Source organism: Otolemur garnettii, unplaced genomic scaffold, assembly GCF_000181295.1.
Source record: "Otolemur garnettii isolate 467f Iridium unplaced genomic scaffold, OtoGar3 scaffold00030, whole genome shotgun sequence".
Lineage (NCBI taxonomy): Eukaryota > Metazoa > Chordata > Mammalia > Primates > Galagidae > Otolemur > Otolemur garnettii.
The window spans coordinates 4,778,824-4,799,049 of NW_003852425.1; the positions used below are offsets into that span (position 1 = coordinate 4,778,824).

The window sequence follows — 20,226 nt, forward strand, 5'->3', positions numbered from 1 at the left end:
TTTTTTTTTTTTGTCTAGTGGTACACAGTCAATGTTTTGAAGTCATGTGAAAATAGTTCCCCTCCAGATGATTATGCCACCGTCTTATTGCACAGTTCAATTCATTTGCTTTGCTTTCAAGTTTTAGGGGTATGTTTTCGAAATGTAACTTTCTTTACTATGTAAATTTTATTATGTAAAATATTTACAGGGTTCCAAAATAAGGCACAATTCTACAAAGTTTTGCTTCTATCCTCAACCTTCTTGCCTGTTTCCTCCCTCTTGCTAAATGGTGTCTATGAAGTTCATGTGCAATTTAAAACAGTTGTCTCTTAAATAGTTGTTTAAACCGAAAACTATTTTAAATCACACACAGACCTTATGGACGTCCTGTATATTTAAATGATGTTTATCCTGCTATTTAAAAAAATAACACATATAGTCATTCTCCCTTTTTCTTAGATGACTGATAGCAAACTGCAGAATAAGCTTATAAACACTACAAAAAATAACTTGTTGGATAATCCATTAAGTGCAGCTGTCTTAAAATATGAATTTTTTTTTGAAATAGAGTCTCATGTCGCCCACAGCTCATAGCAACCTCAAACTCCTGGGCCTAAGTGATTCTCTTGCATTAGCCTCCCAAGAAGCTGGTACTACAGGCGCCTGCCGCAATGCTCGGCTATTTTTGTTGTTGTTGTTCCAAGTGTAATTGTTGTTTAGCAGGCCTGAGCCAAGTTCAAACCTACCAGCCTTGGTGTATGTGGCCAGCACCCTAACCACTGAGCTATGGGTGCTGAGCCAAAATGTGAATTTTTGAAAAGAGGTCTCCCTCTCACCTCAGTTTTATTATATAAAACACCAAAGTTATTTTCAGGTAAAAACTATTTCTATCAGTATAAAGATTGGAATTATGTCAATAAATTTATAAGCTAAAAAAATTTACTTGACCCTCCATTATGTTTCTCAGATCTGGATGTGTTCTTAGAGACCTTTCCTTGAATCCTCTATTTTCCTGTTTCCATCTCTACTAATCATCCTGTAGGCCTGCTGCAAAGCTATGGTCGAGACACAGCATTCGACACTCCCCTTCAACCGTCTCCTGTGCTGTCTGGCGGCATAGATCCCACGTCTTTCTTTTATAAATGTGTTCCCTTACTTGGGTGGTGCACAGCCATCAGTAGCTTCCTAAGAGAGGGTGAGAACTACATTTTTCCAGACTTTGCCTGTATGAAAACGTATTTAATATCACCATACACATGCCTGGAAATGTGGCTGGCATAGAATCCTCCTGGGTCGAACATTTTCACTTCAGAATTTTGAGGTCACGTCTCCTTGTCTTTTGGTTTGAAATGTTGAGTCCTGGTCTTCTGTATGTGACTTGTTTTTTTATCCCTCTCACCCCACAGACTTTTGTCTCACTTTGGTGCCAAACTGCACACGTAAGAGTACAGGAGCTCCTACCCTTCTATGACCCCCTGCTGTCTCTCAGACATGCCCGCATGCCCTTGCCTCTGCGCCCACTCTTTACTACTTCTGGTCTGGATTATTACTCTCACCCCACAAATTCCACAATGTCCTCCTTAATTCCATCTGCTCAAATGTTACTTCCTCAGAGATGCCTTATCCTACCCACTCTATATATCACAACAGCCCGACCCACCCCTTTGGTCTGCTAGTCCCTATCCCTTTTACCAGCCTTACTGTCCTCCCCAGTGCTTATCACCTCTGACATATCACATATTTATTGTTTGTTCTGCCTATTTGAATTTATGCTTTAATAGGCACCTTTCTGTTCCCTACTCTATCCCAGTACCTGGAACAATGCCTGGCACAAGGCTGATGCTCAGTAGCTACCAAAGGAATGAAAAAAGGTAGGAAAGGGAGGAAAGGGTGAAGGAAGAAGGGGAAGGGAATAAGGGAGAAAAGAGGGGAAGGAGGGAGTAGGGAGCAGAAGGAGGACGGGTGCCTGGTAGCGTAGGAATCGTATTTGACAGAATATCATGGGAAATAAAATACTTTTGACAGTTTCTTGAGGTTAAAGTGTAGTCTGTTCCAGAACTTTCTCTAATTTTGGCATATCCTAAGCCAAACTAACACTGAACCTTCACACAAGTCCCCCTCCCCCCCAAAAAAGAGAAAAGCGGGGGGCGGGGGGGGGGGTAGTGTGGCTACTGCCAGGCACTTTGTGTCACTGTATACAGCTCCATGAGGACAGGGACTTGTTTAGCTGGCACAGTGGGCACTTAGTAAACATTAGCCAAAGGACTGAAGACCAGGGCCCTCCCGAATGTCCTCCTTCAGAAACTCCCTCTAGGACTTTCACACATCTCTGAGCTAATGGCAATTCCACTCATCACAGGCTGACTTTCCTGTTGCATGGACAAAATGAGGCTTTAGAGTCAGATTAACTTTATTTAGAAAAAATAAAGTGACTTTTCATACATTGCAGAGTTCTTAGAGTAAAATTCACAAATGCCACAAATCTACAGTAGTGTTTCAAAGAGAACATCTGGGGAAGGAGAACATCTGGTCTAACTGGAAAAGAAACCTCACTCATAGTTCACAAGACCAAATTTTAAAAATGTAGTCTGATAGAACAGGACTTAAGAAAACATTAGTTTAACTTTGACTTTGGGATGGAATAGTCAGGTGTAGCCCCAAGGGTTTTATGTTTAAAATCAACTAGATGTCTGCTAAAATTATTTTTCTTCATATGGGCAAGATGCAAGGTCTGTATAAAAAAGAATTTACAGTTTCTCAATATGTATTTTAGAAAAAGATTGTCACTTCCCACTCCAAATCTCATCCTACACAATATGCTATGTATGAGACACATTACTCTTAATTTGTGAAATAATTGAGTTTCAGAATAATTTAGTAAAGTTTCTTAATACTAAGAACATGAGTATAAAATAAATTGACATTAACAGCTGCTTAACAGTGATAAAATATAGTTTTATTTACTTTGTTGAGTCTGAGGGTTGTAAAAAAAATTATTGCTAAAGTAGATATGAGGCAAACAGAACGGTGCTTTAGAAGTCCAGTTACCTTGGAGTTTATTTAAACTAAGAGAAAAAGATCATAATGTTTTCATGCAATACATACTTTGTTTTTTTAAATAACAATTGTGTAACAAATAGCAGGATGAATTAAGGAAAGCTGCACTTGTGATCTATATAAAACACCAACATTTAGGGTTGTACATAATTAAAGAAATATCTCAAACACTTTTTGAAATACTATAGAAGCCAATACATACAGGCATGCCTTAGGTGGCCATAGGAATGCAGTTTAGAAAAGAAAAAACACACACACACAGGAACTACTCAACGTCTTTAAAATCACTGAGCAAGAAAAGCGACATTGAACTTCCATACTGATTTTACATAATTTCTATACAGTACCTTGACTTAAATCCAAGAGCAAAAGTTAAGACTCTCCTTCTCTATTTTTGGTAAACAACTGCATGGTAAACTTAGATGACTTTTCCCCCTGAATTTTACCTGGGAGTGGCCTTTTGAATTTTTTATTTAAAAGAGGGCAGGTTTGGCACTTTTATACTGATGTCACCAATGTTAATATTTCTTGGGATCTCAGGAAGATTCATATTCTTTACAGCTGAAACAGCACGGGCTGGAGCTCCCGCTAAGCCAGCCTGTATACAGAAGCAAATAAAAGAAAAAGAAAATGTACAACTCAGGTGTAGCTCATCAAAAAACACTTATAATGGAAGACAATGATAAAAGATTTTCATATAACAACTTCAGAGACCAGATGGTAGTTTGAATTTGTATGAGATGGTTACTTTAAATACTCAACTAGAAAGAGAAAACTGTGACACATTTAAAGAATACAGCGGATACATGCAATGATAACAATGTGAAGATTTAAATACAACTTCATGTATACTACCGCACAAGATTCACGTGACAGAACCTAAATCTTCAGCTACATCTTGATTTAACTGACGTATGACATAAGCATAAAGCAGCATTCACATCAGTCTCCTGATTGAACATCTCTTGCAACAATCATGAGAGATTATTTTTTGCTTTTAAAATGGCATTTATTATCAATGTACACTGAAATAAACTGAAAGTAACAGATGATGCATGTTTATTTTCTTTACTCAGGGCTAAATCCTTAAAACATTTCAAAGCAATAAAATTTGTTTTTAAAATTGTGGGGACTCTACTTTTCTAAGATAGTTTTAGAAAGTTAAAAAGAAAAATTTAGGCTTTTATGTAAAGCCTCACCCCAAACAGAATAGCTCTGCTTAAAGATGTAACTATAAGATCATTACAACCCATCCATGCACTAAAATATAATGGTTAAAAATGTTTGATCATATGAAGTAGATTCAACATATGTTCAGCTTTGGAGTGTGGAAATTTAGAGAAAGAAAGCATAATTGCAAGAGGTTTAACAGTATACCTAAATAAATGAATTCTAAGATTTTTAGTAAGTACTACAACTGTATAATATTTGGCTTTCTGAGTAGGAAAATTTATAATTTATGAAATAATTGCAAAATAAGTATACTCAAAAATAAAAGAAATACATATATCATTTTTCTCAAATAGCTATATCAACAGCCTTCATATTTAAGATTTAGTTTATATAACCAATTAGATTTCACTAATTTTTCTTCAGGCAGTATAATAAAGCAAAGCCAACAAACACATATGAGTCTGGTGGCATCATTTTGTATAAAAGTAGATAATTAAGTAACGAAAAAAACTTCCGTGTTGCTTAGGTTTTATATATATAAAATCACAATCTAATATCTAATTGTGATATTAGAAACACAAATTTTACAGTCCCTTTTCATAATTTTAGTTTTTTCCTCTTATGTAATCCTACCTCTTTTGTTAATTAAAATAAAAATAATAATAAAGCTGTTACCTGAGAAAAATCTTGACTGATACAAAATAGGCCAGTGTAAACTATTTGCTGAATAAAGGATACAAACATTGTTAAGCAATGAAATAAAGGCATGGATTATCAATTCAGAATTGGAAATAGAAAAATTAGTAAAATAGTAATAAGAGATAGGGTCCCCACAGGCAATGATAAGGGTGAATGGATGAATAACTCCATACCCAATTAAAGAGTGAACAAGGCTGGAGAATTAAGTTTTTATAATTTAATGGAGGTTAGTTGGCTTTGATGTTTATTAAAAACTTGACCTCAATAGTATACCTACCTGAAATAATGAAGTTTTTTTAATACCCCTTTTCCCTCCTGCTCCCCGCAAAAAATGGTACAGATACAACTAACTAATAATTAGGGCACCATCTATCATATTTAAAGATCAATTGATCAAATGATCAATTTGATCATTTCAAGTTAAAGATCTAGCTACTGAAATTTAGAATGGTTTAGGATCAAAGAAGAATACAGTTCAAAGAAGTTTACCATCTTGTAGATTTTCTTTTACCAGGAAATGTGTTGTCTGCTAAGAGAACAAAAATTTTACAAAATTGCAGACATCCTGGAAGTAGTAACATTTTTCCAGGTAGAAGGATTTTGTAATTATTCAAATTAAAAGACCAATGTGTTCCTCTTTTATTTTGGAATTTTCATAGATGATACAAATACAGAAAAGTATTGACAAAATATTTGAATACAAATATTTTAAAAGTCATGAATTATCAAAGAATTTCATTATTGCAAAAGTGAAACAGAATGTGAGTGAATGCCTATGTCTATATACTTTAATGGATGCTATATTTCAGAACTTATAAATGAACATAGTTTTTTCAGTATTGTTATAAAGCCTTTTTTTATAATACTCTGTACCATGAACAACTAAATTAAACTAAAGCAAAGAAAATTAATAAAAAAAGGTATCCTGTCAAGTTTCAGTAAATTTTCTTTGTAACCAAAGATGGTGTCGACTGTATGCTGCTAATGAGAATACATATAGTCAATATATAATTTAAATCACATCTATGTGCTTATTATTATGTAACACCAAAAGAAGTTTCTAAGTACAACAAACTACAATTCTTCTAAACATAAGCGGCAAGCCATTGACATGCAAAGGATGGGAACTATCCAGAACACGCAAATGAATTAGGAAAATCAAATTATTTCTCAAGCATGTTCAATACTTTTGTGTAGTATGTCATGAATTTAAATAACAGGAAATTAAACAACTGTAATGTGCACTTTAAGTTTCAATTAAACTAACAGTTTAAGAAATCAGATTCTGCAGAATATAAAATGTGAAGAAACTATAATAAGAACTTGATCGGTAAGCAGATGCTTAAATGTGCTATCAATGTTTATATATTTAGTCCATTAAAAAAAAAGTCTTTAGGTTACTCAGGGAGTCAACACCAGAAGAGTTATAAAACAAACCTCACTTTGAGACTTTCATGAAAGTAGAGTTTGAAACATTTTTATTGAAATAAGATGTAAAAGTAATTTGCCATCAGGAAATCAGTTTGCTGACACAGAGGTATAAAATAATTTTCATCTTCGTTAAGATTTTTTTTCCGGTAATATATACTCAAAGCAACAAATAACTTTTAGTAATTTTTAACTTTTTCAACACTAAAAGTTACAGAAATTAAGTTTACCTGATCTGTTAGTAACACAGTAGTCCCCCCTTATCTGTGGTTCCGCTTTCCTTGGTTTCATATGCCTGTGGTCAACCACAGTCTGAGAACAGGTGAGCAGAGTACAAGATACTTTGAGAGAGACCATGTTCACGTAAGTTTTAGTATAATATCTGTTAGAATTGTTCTATTTTATTATTAGTCATTGTTGTTATTAGTCTCTCACTGTGCCTAATTTATGAATTAAAACCTTATCAAAGATGTGTATATGAAAAAACACGGTGTATATAAGGCTTGGTACCATCTCTGGTTTTAGGTGTCATTGGGGGTCTCGGAATGTATCTATCCCCCATGGATAAGGGGGGACTACTATGTATATATAAATATATATGTATGTTATAAAACGTAAAAATAAGATATTTCTGACACTCCAACATAGTTCTTAAAGATTTAAGATTACATGGTTGACACAAAGTAGAAATAAAGAGAATGAAGTTCTACTAGAGAAATAACTTGTTTCCATCTATGTTACAGGTCATATCAAGCACCACCACAGCAGGTAAACTGCAGCAACTATACTCATAAAAACAAATATATGAATCCAAAGCAGTTAAGAGTATGAACTGGATGAAAGAATGAAGTACAGTATATAAAAGAATGGTCATGTTTTCTCTCCCATGAAATTAAATAAATTAACAGAATTAAGAGAAAGAAAACAAAATGAAGTCTGCAAGTATACCAAAATGAGGCCAAACAGATAGAAGACTTATACAGACATACTCTTGGAAATTTCAAGCACTTGAATCACAAAGATAGTAATGGATGGGTATGATTTGTTTTTGATTTTGTTTTTAAATTGCCAGACCCAAAAATAAACAAAGTATGTGCAAGCAAAACTTAAAAAGCAGCATTACTAAAGTATATTTCGAAGAACCTGAAAGCTCCCTTTTCCTCATGCAATAAGCAAATAACTTTTTTTGAAGGAAAAAGGAAAATACCTAGTTATTTATTTCATCTAAGACACAAAATACCATCCTACCATCTTAAAATTTTTTTTTCGCAGCTTGAAGTACAGCATAATAAGATGGTAGTTGGAATAATCTGTACACACTAAAATCTTTACCCACCCTTCCTGCTGGAAGTTGCTATATGCACACTGATAATTTTGATCTAATAGCAAAGTGAAAGAACAGCAACATTAATAAACATGATATTAAATGGTTTCAGCCTCAAAATCATTAACAAAATAATGGCAGATTCTGAAGGCATGTTTTTGAGCAAAACAAAATTTTAATATTTTAATTTCTGTATATGAGACAGAATAACTTTTAATCTGGGTGTTTATAATTGGCTTGTTTTATTGCTTTAAAGATAATGCTTTACTATTGCAATTATAAACAGATTGGAGATGCTGATGACAATCTTCTAGTGAGCAACAGCTATGACACTTTATAATTTTATCAAAATTAGAATGTTCAAAAATTTAAAAACCTTCTAAGTTACTAGTCACTTTATCTGGATTATTGTCCATTTTAATTTCTAACACAGGATTTCCCTATCTGAAAGAAATAACAGCAGACTAATGACATTCATGGGTTTACTATTATGAGGGTTTTTTTTAAGAGACAGAGTCTCACTTTGTCACTCTCGGTAGATTGCCGTGGCATCACAGCTCACAGCAACCTCCAGCTCTTGGGCTTAGGTGATTCTCTTGCTTTAGCCTCCGGGGCAGCTGGGACTACAGGCGCCCGCCACAATGCCTGGCTATTTTTTTGTTGTTGTTGCAGTTCGGCCAGGGCTGGGTTTGAACCCACCACCCTCAGTATATGGGGCTGGTGCCTACTCACGGAGCCACAGGCGCCACCATACTATTACGAGGTTTGATCATTACTCAAGGGTCCTCATTCTCGTGCATGTTGGGGCAGAGGAGTATAATCAACTCATGAATTGACCTTCCAGCATCTGTATCTTAGGGCTACTTTTCTTATTCTCTACTCTTTGAAAATAGATATTAGTCTTTTTTTATAAAGCCAATTACTAGTTTTAGACATGGAAGTTAACAGATCCTAGTGATCAGTGGCTCTTTGCTAGAAAATAGTATTTAATATACAGAAATTGGCAGAGATTTCAATTATTCAATATATTTTCATACCAGAGATAAAGTAACACAGATAGAAGGATCAAAAGTGGTACACCCAGCTTCATGATACAGCCCACTGTCTCAAAGTAAGGTACTATAAAGCCACTTATATGTTGTGATTTGTCAAACATGTCCAGAGAATAATAATTTAGTGGCTAAGAGTAATGACAAGTTCTCAGGGATATTTTTCTAATTAGCAAGGTAGGTAATCTAAGTTTATAGATTTTTTTTTTCCCTCCACAGGACTCAGTGATTTATTTTCATTTTAAAATTTTAAACTAGAAGCCATAAACATTTTTATTTTTTCTGAAATGGTTTTGTACATAAGAGTTTCTCTTCATCATCTACATGAAACTTGTAAAAAATTTCGTTAATTTATGGTGGGAAAAAATGTACAGGAACTATCAGAAGAAAAATTAGTTGTGTAAAGCAACGAGTCTATTAAAAACATTTCCAATATTTGCCAATATTCTTTGCAAAATATCCAGGGTTTTTATTCAATGTGGAATAAAATATTATTCAACATTTTACTGAATCTGATTATGACATGTTTGGACGTCAGGTTTATTACAGTGGAAACCCACTGTATTTTGGTCAGTATATTTAATTCCATGTTTGAAAATTTAATTCTAGTTTTAGAAGATTTCAGGTCTTACTTTATGTTGGCCACTGTTAATATGCACTTGTGGATCAAAAATGTAAAAGCAATTCTGTTAAGATTTTGGAACTGAAAACCATTTATGGGAGGAAAAGTACTGTTTAGCAGTCACTATTCTAAGCCTTCACTCTTTCCCACTTTGTATGCAAAACTCCAAAGGTTCAACTTTTGGTTTTTTAAAGTCACAGTTTCTAAAACCCAGCAGGCAATTTTAATTAGAATCCTAATTTAGAGACAGAAAAAAATTTCTGTAATAGTTAAATTAAGATTGGTTCTGCTACATGATGCTCAAAATAAAGTCTTAAGTTTTTATATACAAAGTAAATTGTCATTTCTACAAATGCAATTTGTCAGTTCCATAACAATGTTTTTTAAAAAAACAAACAAAAAACTGAAACTCTCCTCTTACAATGCAGACAGACAAAACAGAACAAACATGATATCGATGATATACTAGTAAAATACACTAAGTCCAATAAAAGATGAGGAAACTACAAGGAGAAACTAGAATGGAAATCGGCTACAGGGACTATATGGGTTCAGTAACACAAAGAATTTTTGAGTCTGGCCTAAATAATTAATTGCCTTTGACATCATTTTGCTTTCCCTTTGTTAAAGTACATTTTTCTCAAAGTCAGCAATACCTTGTCTACCTGTCCTGTCTGGGAGACTGAAAGATAAAGGTCTGTAAGAGAGAAGAATGGAAAGAGCTAGAAAGATCAGGATGTTCGGGAAAAAAAGAGGACTGACTTTTAAAAAGTAGTGACTAAATTCAGACTCATTTATCCATCTTAAGAATAACATGAAATGCATTAAAGCTAAAAAGTCTCCCAACCCCTCCCCTCTACCTCCACCCCCAGGGAGCCCTTTTATTCTTAGGCAGATTCCTGGGTGCCTCTTATACTTTCCCCAAATCCCACCAGCCTCCCAGCTTAAACCCTCCTCTCCCAAGACCCCAGTATTACAGTAAACCATTTTTCCATCACAATAATAGGTGACAATACATTCAGAGGATATCTTTTCTTCTCTTCTCTTTAAGGATCGGGAGATTTTTCCTTCTACGTAAGTATTGGGAATTAAACTGGTTTGTTTTTTCTATTATCAGAAATGTTCTACCTTTAGCCAAAATAATAAAATTTTTGTTTTCTGACAAAGCACCTAGATGAATCCTTATTATATTTTAAAAGCTGTATTTTAATTATGTCCAAGCTGATTTTTGGAAGATAAATGGTATTTCTAAAATACTATGTATATGAATTGCTAAAACATGCTAACATCAATCATGAAATCCTAGATTCTATTTAGGTCTTTCTTGGATTTTTTTGTTTATATAATAAATTTAAATAAAAATTTAGTAAGAGATTAATAAAAAGTTTTTACTTTCAAATAATTTTGAACTATTCTGCAGAGTTGTATCTCATAGATATAACCAGTTGAAATAACATGAAATGAAACATCTATAAAAACCTTTAACACTTCAAAGTGTCTGCAATAAAGCTGGCAGCCTTCCCAACGTGCTAAAACTATATGAAAATGGCTGAAAAATTACAGAGTCAATATAATTTTCAATAATGTTCTTAAAATATGATCAGGATTAAATGGCCTTACTTTTACTTGAAATCCTATTTAAAATATTAGTAGATATCACACATAGAAAAACACTTGATAGATGTGTAATTTTGTGGTTTATCCCCAATTACATTTAAAATATACTTTCTTATAAAGGACAAAAAGGAAAACTAATTGGGCAGCAGAGAACAAATGATTATACATGTTACCAGATGATCAGTGGAAAATAATAGAAGTGTTCGCCCATATTCTAAACCATTTTAAATAGTGTTGCTTCTGTGAAACGACTTTAACTTTTTGTATTCTTAGAACAATTTCCTTTAAAAATGCCAATGCCACATTTTAATGCTCTTTATAAGTAAAAAAATTACTTCATAAAGTATTATTGGACAATTAAAAAGCAAATATCCATTATGCAATTATTATAGGCCTTTCGTGACTTTTTAAGCATTATATGTAGCATACTAAGAAGTAAAATAAAAAGAAGGGGCACCACTGATGGAAGGAGGTAAGATCCTGGAAATGTGAAAATTCCAGTCAAGTGGTCAATGTATTTTTACAAGTGATTACACAGAATTCACAAACTACCAGATAGCCATTCATTTTAGACCTATTATCAATGAACCAATGTCATTGGTTGGCTCTTGGCATTTAAAATCTATAACCATACAGTTTTGTAAAGCAATGTTTAACAAATCACTTACATTTTAAGTTATCATTTTAAGACTTTAAAGACTATTGTTAAGGATTTCTAGTAAATCTTTTCTGTACTAAGTAACATATGGCAAGTCAGCTATACTAAATAATACTGAGTCCTATTCCTTGTCCTAAAATAAAATTTTCTCTATAAACCTAGTTTAAGTTTCTTTTCTCCTTTCGAAAACAAGTATTTTAAAAATGGGCTATAGAATACCCAAAATATATAGTTACTTAAGAGAGTCACAGCTCTTCATCACCATTGCAAGTATCTCCTTTGGGAAACCAATAAGGATGGCAAGTTGAAGTAAGGAGAAAGGCAAGACCATTTTAAATTTAAAATAGCACATTAGAAAATGTTTTCACAGAAATGTTCAACTGTTTCAAATCCTCAGATTTCAGATTTCCTTCAATCCAAATGAGTACTGAATTAATGTTAAATTAATCCTTTAACATACCAAGAATATAAATTTTTCAGAACTCACCTGCTGTAAATTAATGCCAGTATATTTTTAATACCTTGCTGCTTTCACAGTAATATTTACTTTAAATCAACAAAACATCTGTGCTTAAACTAATAATTATAAATAAAATTTGTCTTTTCCAATCTTAGTTACAACTGTAAATATTAAATGTAAGTGTATCCTCAAACAAGTACAGTGCTCAATAAGATAACAAGACTATTCATGTTTGATGGTAATCAAGAACCCAAGCAATGCGAATTTGAGGGGCTCAGCTATAGCACCTACTGCTGATATTCAGCCTAGCTTCAGGGCAAAGTTGCTAAAATTCTAAAGTTGGGTTTTACAAACTGCTTAAGTGCTGGTTGGCCTCATTTACCCAATATGAGGTTGAATCTAAACAGCACAAGTTAGCCAAGTATAACAAGCCAAATGTTGCCCTCATGGAATGCAATAAACACCATGAATATATATGTATCCATGTATAAAATGTGACTGAACTAACTTCTTAGTGACCTTTGAGAAAGAGCCAGTATTAAATGATTAAGGTATTGTTATTTCTTTTTTGAATGTACACTCAGACTTGCTAAGCATTTATTTTAACTTAAAATACTGCTTCCTCATCAGAATTCCATTTTCTCCTTCCAGAAATAGTTGTGTAACCCTGAATTTACTTATCTTTAAAGTATCAGTGGTATACAGCATTGCCCTGAAAATTGCTTACTTTAGTTTTACAAAGCAAGTATTAGGTTCCATTATTCTAATACATAATTTTTTTTTTAAGTAATAAGAATTCGGAAGTTTATTACCCAAAGCAGCTAGAACTGTGTCTAAAAGAAGTATACACAAAGCTATTTGGTAAGTAGTAGTCACAAAACATTTAACACACTAAAATGTATATATTCCGTTTCTTTTAAAACTGAATAAGCATATTGGTTATACCTACAGGGTGATACTGAAGGACAAACAGTGAAAGCTACAAGTCATGCATATTTATGATCATGCTTAGAGCCTCCCTTAACTAGAGCTCTTCCATTCTTACCTCAGATTTCTCCAGTTTATTTTGTGCATCAATTTGCGTAACAATCTCATTCATGTTGGTCTCCAGTACCATTCCCCCCATCACCATTTCTGCAAGAATATTGTGAACCTATAGGAAAAAATAATATACACTCATAAGGAAAATTCACTACAAAAAGTTCCGTAATTTCAGTACTTCTAGTTTCCAATTCTGCTGTCTTTTATGAGAGGCGGAAATAACATGGAGGTGGGTTCATAATCCGGTTTTATGGCTACTATGAAGCCCTAGATAGCTGCATAACCTTGTGTTAGATTAATGAACTATAAAATGAAGATAATAATAGTACTACCTTTTTAGGACTGTTGAAAGGATTAAACAAGGTAATCCATGAAAAGTACCCAAAACAAAGTAAATGACCAATAAATATTAACTACCATCATCATCATTATTATATCAAGATTAATATTCAAAAAATGACCTACAGAGGACTTTCCTACCACATTCCTACCCACCAATTTAATAATTGTTATTTTGTACACCTGGTACTTAATGAATCCAAGTAGTAAGTACCACTTATGAATAAGCTCTAGGTTGGAAAAACAGTAGAATTTTCTTTTTATTGCAGGTACTTTGTATTTACAAAACCCTCTATCCATGTATTACTCACATTTCTTCCATTGGGAGTAAACCCCAGGTGTAAACAACTCATATGTTTTTCATAATATAGTGACTGGATCAAAAATCGACAATTTGGAACTGAATTAGGTTTCACAGAACAATATACACTATAGTCTGTTATAATTTTTTTTAAATAATTTGATGGAGGGAGGGTAGATGGTGGGACTACACCTACGGTGCATATTGCAAGGGTACATGCCTAATCTATTGAGTATAGAGTATAAATGTCTTCACACAATAAGTAAATGAGGTGAAGGATATATTAACTAGTTTGATGTAAGCATTCCAAATTGTATATAAACACTGTACCCCATAAATGCATTAATGTATACATGATCAATGTGTTTATGACTTAATAAAAAAATTTTTTTAAAAGCAGATGATTAAAAAAATAATAATCTGGTAAGTTAGAAGTGGGAGACATTGAATTTAGATAGGTCTGAATACTGCCTCTATCACTTATTACAGGGGTCCTCAAACTTTTTAAACAGGGGGCCAGTTCACTGTCCCTCAGACTACTGGAGGGCCGGACTGTGGGCCTCAGGATAAGTTGACTGCTAAGCAGAACAGGCAGCAGCGGCAAAAACACCTGGTGGACCAGATAAATGACCTAGGCAGGCTGCACATGGCCCATAGGCCGTATTTTGAGGATGCCTGACTTATTAATTGCATGCCCTAAGCAGTTACTTCACTAGAAATAGAAGTAGTATAGGTACCTCCCTTACAGGGTTATCATAAGAATTAAAAAATAATAATTCATATAGGTACTTCACACAGTACCAGTAGGTATTATAATGTATTTCCCACCCCCCAAACCTTTTTAAAGTATGTATTATTCAATTTTTATTCCTTCATAAGATTTTATGCAAACATATTCATGATTTTAAAAATATCCTCACTATTATTTACAAATTTTTCATTCTGGAAAGTTGGACACCTCATGTATAAACCTTAAAGGAAGATCTATATTAATTACTTTTCCTAGCAAACACAAAACTAGAAATTACAGTTGTTTTGAAAACTAGTGCTAAAAATCATAACTTCCACTACTATCATTATTGCAACTAGATATTATTACAACTATGTTTGATGCTGTACTTAGGGTATATAATTTAATTTTCATGTTAACCTTGGTTACAACTGAGAGAATAAACCAGCTTACTCAAAACACATAAGCTATAATAGCAGGTGGAAAACCAACAATTCAAACTTAATCTGATTGACCCAAGTTCATTTCCTTGCTTTCTTCCAAACAATAATGAATGCAATTGATACAGCTAATTAACTTTTAATCATAATTTATGAAAACTCAGCTAAAGGGCAAGAAGGTGATTAGGTGATAAAATTATTACCTTATAATATATTTAATAGGAATTGTATGCAGGAAGAGTGCTCAGAAAGAGCATAGCTAGAAGACAGAGATTTTTTTAAACTTCTAAAACAGAAACTTCTTTCTTCTTCTTAAAACAAATTCTCATTAGAAAGCAGAATTTATAAGACATATAAAAATTCCCCCTCCTCCACTTTGCTCAGCCACTCTTAGGAGCTCAGAACTTCCTTCCCCCCACTCGAATTACAATATTTACTTTCCAGAAACATCTCAGAACACAAGCACTGGATCAGTGAAAACCATAAATTTCAGTACGTAGAAAAGTCTACAAGATTCAGAGGTTTTATAGTACGAGTGGCCTGCCAATGCGGGCTGTAACCAAGAAATTTTAAGAACTTGATCAAAGAAGAGTTAAGAACTAAGATGTAAATTTGTCCTCAATGCAAAAATAATTCCTATGAAAGCAAATTCAGAAAAGACAAAAACAGAAAAGGGTCCTATGAGCTAAATCCTTATAGAAATATAATCCTACTTATTATAAAGATAAAAAATGCTTAAAGATTATATTTCTTGATGAAGAAATACTATATATGGAAAATTCTGAAAGATAAATACGCAAAGGAATGAGAATTAGTAACTGTAAAGCTACTCTAGTATTACCAAGGACATGGTGTCCAAAATATAAGGTATGTCACATTAAGAGGGGAAATTTAAAGTTGAATATAACATGTCCATGGATGAAGAATTTATGTTCCCAGAATTGGTAAGAATTTTTGTAGACTTAATAAAAGAAAGAGAATCATAAAAGATCTGTTTTTAGCTCAGCCCAAAGTCATACGGTTCACAAAGTCCAGTACTTTTTTTCATATATTTAAAACAGATTTTTATGGGAATAAAAGAAAGGGTGACAACACGCTTATAACACAATTGATCTATTAAGTTGCTTTGATGTTCACCTAAAATAAGAATTCAGTGAGTTTTTATCTTTTTATTCTAAATTTTTATAGTTACTTAAATGTTTAAGAAAATAGCAAATACCACATTAACCATGTTTGTTTTTTAATATTTGCCTTATCTACTCAACTGCACAGCTTCTTCTGGACATAGACCAGATCTTCTAAATTTCATTTTATTTTTGTTTTTTTTGTGCAGAGAGACAAATTCTCATTCTCTGGCCTGGCATACAGCAGCATAGTAGCACAGTCATAGCTCACTGTAACCTCCAACTCCTGGGCTCCAGTAAGCCTCCCACCTCAGGTATCCGAGTAGCTGGGATTACAGGTGTGTGTCATCATGCCTGTGTTGAATATTCATTGGTAATGAGAAAAGGCAGGAATGGTACATTTCACATGTGTTTAAATGGTAAGAACTCTAACTTACATATATATCTATGCAGACCCTGGAAGCCTTTGCTGAAAATAACTATAAAACTGGTGGCTCACACCTGTAGTCCTAGCACATTGGGAGGCTGAGGCAGGTGAACTGCTTGAACTCAGGAGTTTAAGACTGGCCTGAGCAAGAGTGATATCCAATCTCTACTAAGAATAGAAAAATTAGCCAGGAGTGGTGGTATAGGTGTGGTAGTCCCAGCTACTGGAGAGGCTCAGGCAAGAAAATCACTTGAGCCCAAGAATTTCAGATTACTGTGAGCTATGATGCCACAGCACTCTACCTGGGGCGACTGAGTAAGACTCTGTCTAAAAAAAAAGTCATAAAGCACACTATGGGTATCTAATAAATATCAAATATACTTTTTCCTTCAAAATAATGCCTATCGATTAGGCTAAAATTCAAAAATTAAAGAACAAAAGCATTTATTTGTATTCAACAGCTTTTACTACCTTGCTATCAGTAAATCATTTATTAAATATTTATACCATATATAGCGTTTATAGACAGCAAAATCCTAACTTGAAAAAAGCTTATTTAGTCATGAGGATTATTTAGAATGAGGATTAAATCAGAAATATTTCAATTTTTAATAGTTAGTTACAAGTCCTCTATTAGACTGAACTAAAATCTAAAAAAGAATTAAAAATGGAAAATAGGTCAAATACTGTAAACTCCTTTATATGGACTGTCACCTTGCTATAGTTCATTTCAGAAATAGATGTTCCACACAAACATTTTTCAATTTGATTACAATTAGCACCTGCCTATAGAGGTGGTCAAATAAAATACAGCATATCCATATTATTTAATACTTGAGAATCAAGCTGATAAGTATACGTTGGCATGGAAGGATCTGAAGACAGGCCTCCAATCAGATCTTTATTTACCCCGATTATTTTGGGAGGTGAATAAGGCAATGCGGGTGAGTGCACAAACTATATTCACAGCTGTCATTGTCAAAATCATACAGTCTCCAAACCAAGCTCTTCCAAGAATCTTCAGCTCTCTCATTTCACCCTGGCTTTTGATGCATTGTTCTAATAGGGACAATAGCCCAAGGATGCCGGATCAGAGACACACTGCTCAGGAAATGGGCAGGTAACTCAGCTGGAGAAATAAGCAGACCCTTCCAGCAAACCTACAGTGAGTGTGTAGTTTAACTGGGAAATTATCCCTATTTTAAAATGTTAGATGTTATTACCACGGCATAAGTTAGCTGCACATAATAAAGTGTCTGCCTCCATTTTTGATGTTTAACTGCTGACAGACTTCAGGTTCCACTAGTCCCTCTTCTGCTCCAGATCTGGACAAGGTGCTAGGAAAGTCCTGGTATCTTTCCTTTACACTGATGGAAAATTCAAACCACATAAGACCTGTCCTGCAAGTAGAAATCCTTATCCCAATCCACCATCTAACCACCAAAAAACTCCAAGTGAGTTGTTCCCTGCTCTCCCCAGCAAGCGTCAAAATGTGAGCAAACTTTCCACACCCTCCTGGTGCATCACCAGTCTCTACAACCAAGCCAATTCTGTGTATGGGGGGGTGTCTCTCCCGCTGCTTCAGGGTGACAATAACATCAGTCTACATGAGTGACACAGAATTTAGGACTTAAAGATTTATATTAAGAAACTGGTAGGGCAGCGCCTGTGGCTCAAAGGAGTAGGGCACCAGCCCCATACGCTGGAGTTGGTGGGTTCAAATCCAGCCCCGGCCAAAAGCTGTAAAAAAAAAAAAAGAAAAAAGAAACTGGTAACCACCATAATAAAAAAAAAAAATATGTGACAGTGGCTTAGGTATTAGGCTGTAGGGCCACACAGAAACTTTTATCTTGGAGGCTATAAAATTAATGACCCACGTTTCCAGTAACAAAACATCTGACAAAGCTATCAACTATGACATCTTTAAAAACAGGTAAATTTGCTCAATGACAATTTTTTTCTCTCTGACATAGAAACTAACAATGTTCCAGAGAGAGGCAGTTTTGTCACCATGGACCCCAAAGTGAGAGTACAGAGAACATGATCAACTGTCTGAACAAGAAATAAACTTGTCCTATGCAGCTAATATTCTGACATTCGCTAGAGCAGCACCCACTGGCCCATACTGACTAACACGACAAGGAGTATTCTCTCCAACTGTCATCTACCCAGATGCAGTCTAGGGCTGTGTGTGTAAAACTGTGTCCGCCCCTAAGAAAATATAAACTGAGCTCTTTAGAATATACCTGTTAGAAGGTCCAGAGCTGCTTAAAAGTCAAAATAATCTACTCTCACCAGAGAGGTGAAAGCAAGGCTAACCCTGTTTTGAAGAATGGATAGGAAATACCTATTTGACTAGTCTTTGAATCTTAGTATCTTAAAACATTTGCCTCATTGCCCTGAAAAAATAAATAAAACAAGATCTTAGACTGTCTCAAACAAACAAAAACAAAACAAACAACAACAACAAAAAAAACCCAAGAGCTTAGCATGGAGGGAAGCGAGATAGCTAATTTTGGCAAGTTCTAAAATGCCAAAATAATGTTGTATAAAACGAAAAGATCATATATACACAATACATATTGTATCATCCCATCTTTATTTTTTTAAGAATATATTTGTTTCTGTACATATGTGTACAAAAAGCACTAGAATTATACATATGGAAAATGTTAACACACTAGGCAATCTCTGGGAGCAAAATGGTTATTAATTTTTCTCTTACATGTATCTTCCAATTTTTCTAAAATAAATCCATATTAATGTAAAATAGAAGTTTTTCTTTTTTTTTTTTTTTTGAGACAGAGCCTCAAGCTGTCATCCTGGGTAGAGTGCCGTAGCATCACAGCTCACAGCAACCTCCAACTTCTGGGCTCAAGCAATTCTCTAGCCTCCACCTCCTAAAAGTAGCTGGGACTACAGGCACCTGCCACAACGCCCGGCTGTTTTTTTAGTTGCAGCTGTCACTGTTGTTTGGTGGGCCAGGGCTGGATTCAAACCCACCAGGTCAGGTATATGTGGCTGGCGCCTTAGCCGCTTGAGCCACAGGCACAGAGCCTAAAATAGAAGTTTTAAAAACATTTTGTGGCTCGGCGCCTGTGGCTCAAGCGGCTAAGGCGCCAGACACATACATCTGAGCTGGCAGATTCAAATCCAGCCTGGCCCACCAAACAACAATGACAAAAAACAACAAACAAAACAACAACAAAAAATAGCCAGGGGCGTTGTGGTGGGTCCCTATAGTCCCAGCTACTTGGGAGGCAGAGGCAAGAGAAAGGCTTCAGCCCAGGAGTTGGAGGTTGCCGTGAGCTGTGATGCCACAGCACTCTACCCAGGGGGATAGATTGAGACTCTGTCTCAAGAAAAAAAAACCATTTTGCACCATGTATGAAAGTTATAGATGAGTATAACTTAATTTCTTTATGGAAAACTTTTATTCTCTAGTAATAAATGTCAGAACCTCACTTCTACTACAATATTTCACAACAGAATCCTCAATTTTCTTGAAAAATGCTGAATGTATTGTATAAATTAATGACTTTGGGGCAGCCATTTTAAAATAGAGCTTTTAAAAATTTTTAATCACATACTATAATATAATTTTTAATATTGTAAACCCTAATGCTTAAAAAACCCAAGAGTCGGCTCGGCGCCTATAGCTCAACCGGCTAAGGCGCCAGCCACGTACATCTAAGGTGGCAGGTTCGAATCCCCAGCCCGGACCCGCCAAACAACAATGACGGCTGCAACCAAAA

At 34.5% G+C, this 20,226-nt stretch overlaps 1 protein-coding gene across 1 annotated transcript in view; it reads right to left on the reverse strand.

Annotated features, from left to right (window-relative positions):
- Positions 1-2,916: 2,916 nt before the first annotated feature.
- AP3S1 (adaptor related protein complex 3 sigma 1 subunit) overlaps positions 2,917-20,226 on the reverse strand; it is a 63,107-nt gene continuing 45,797 nt past the window's right edge. The window contains exons 5-6 of the mRNA XM_003788901.2: positions 13,115-13,222; positions 2,917-3,637 (exon numbers count right to left, since the gene is read on the reverse strand). Coding sequence (XP_003788949.1) covers positions 3,509-3,637; positions 13,115-13,222 — 237 coding nt within the window. The 3' untranslated portion in view covers positions 2,917-3,508. The remainder of the gene's footprint in view (positions 3,638-13,114; positions 13,223-20,226) is intronic.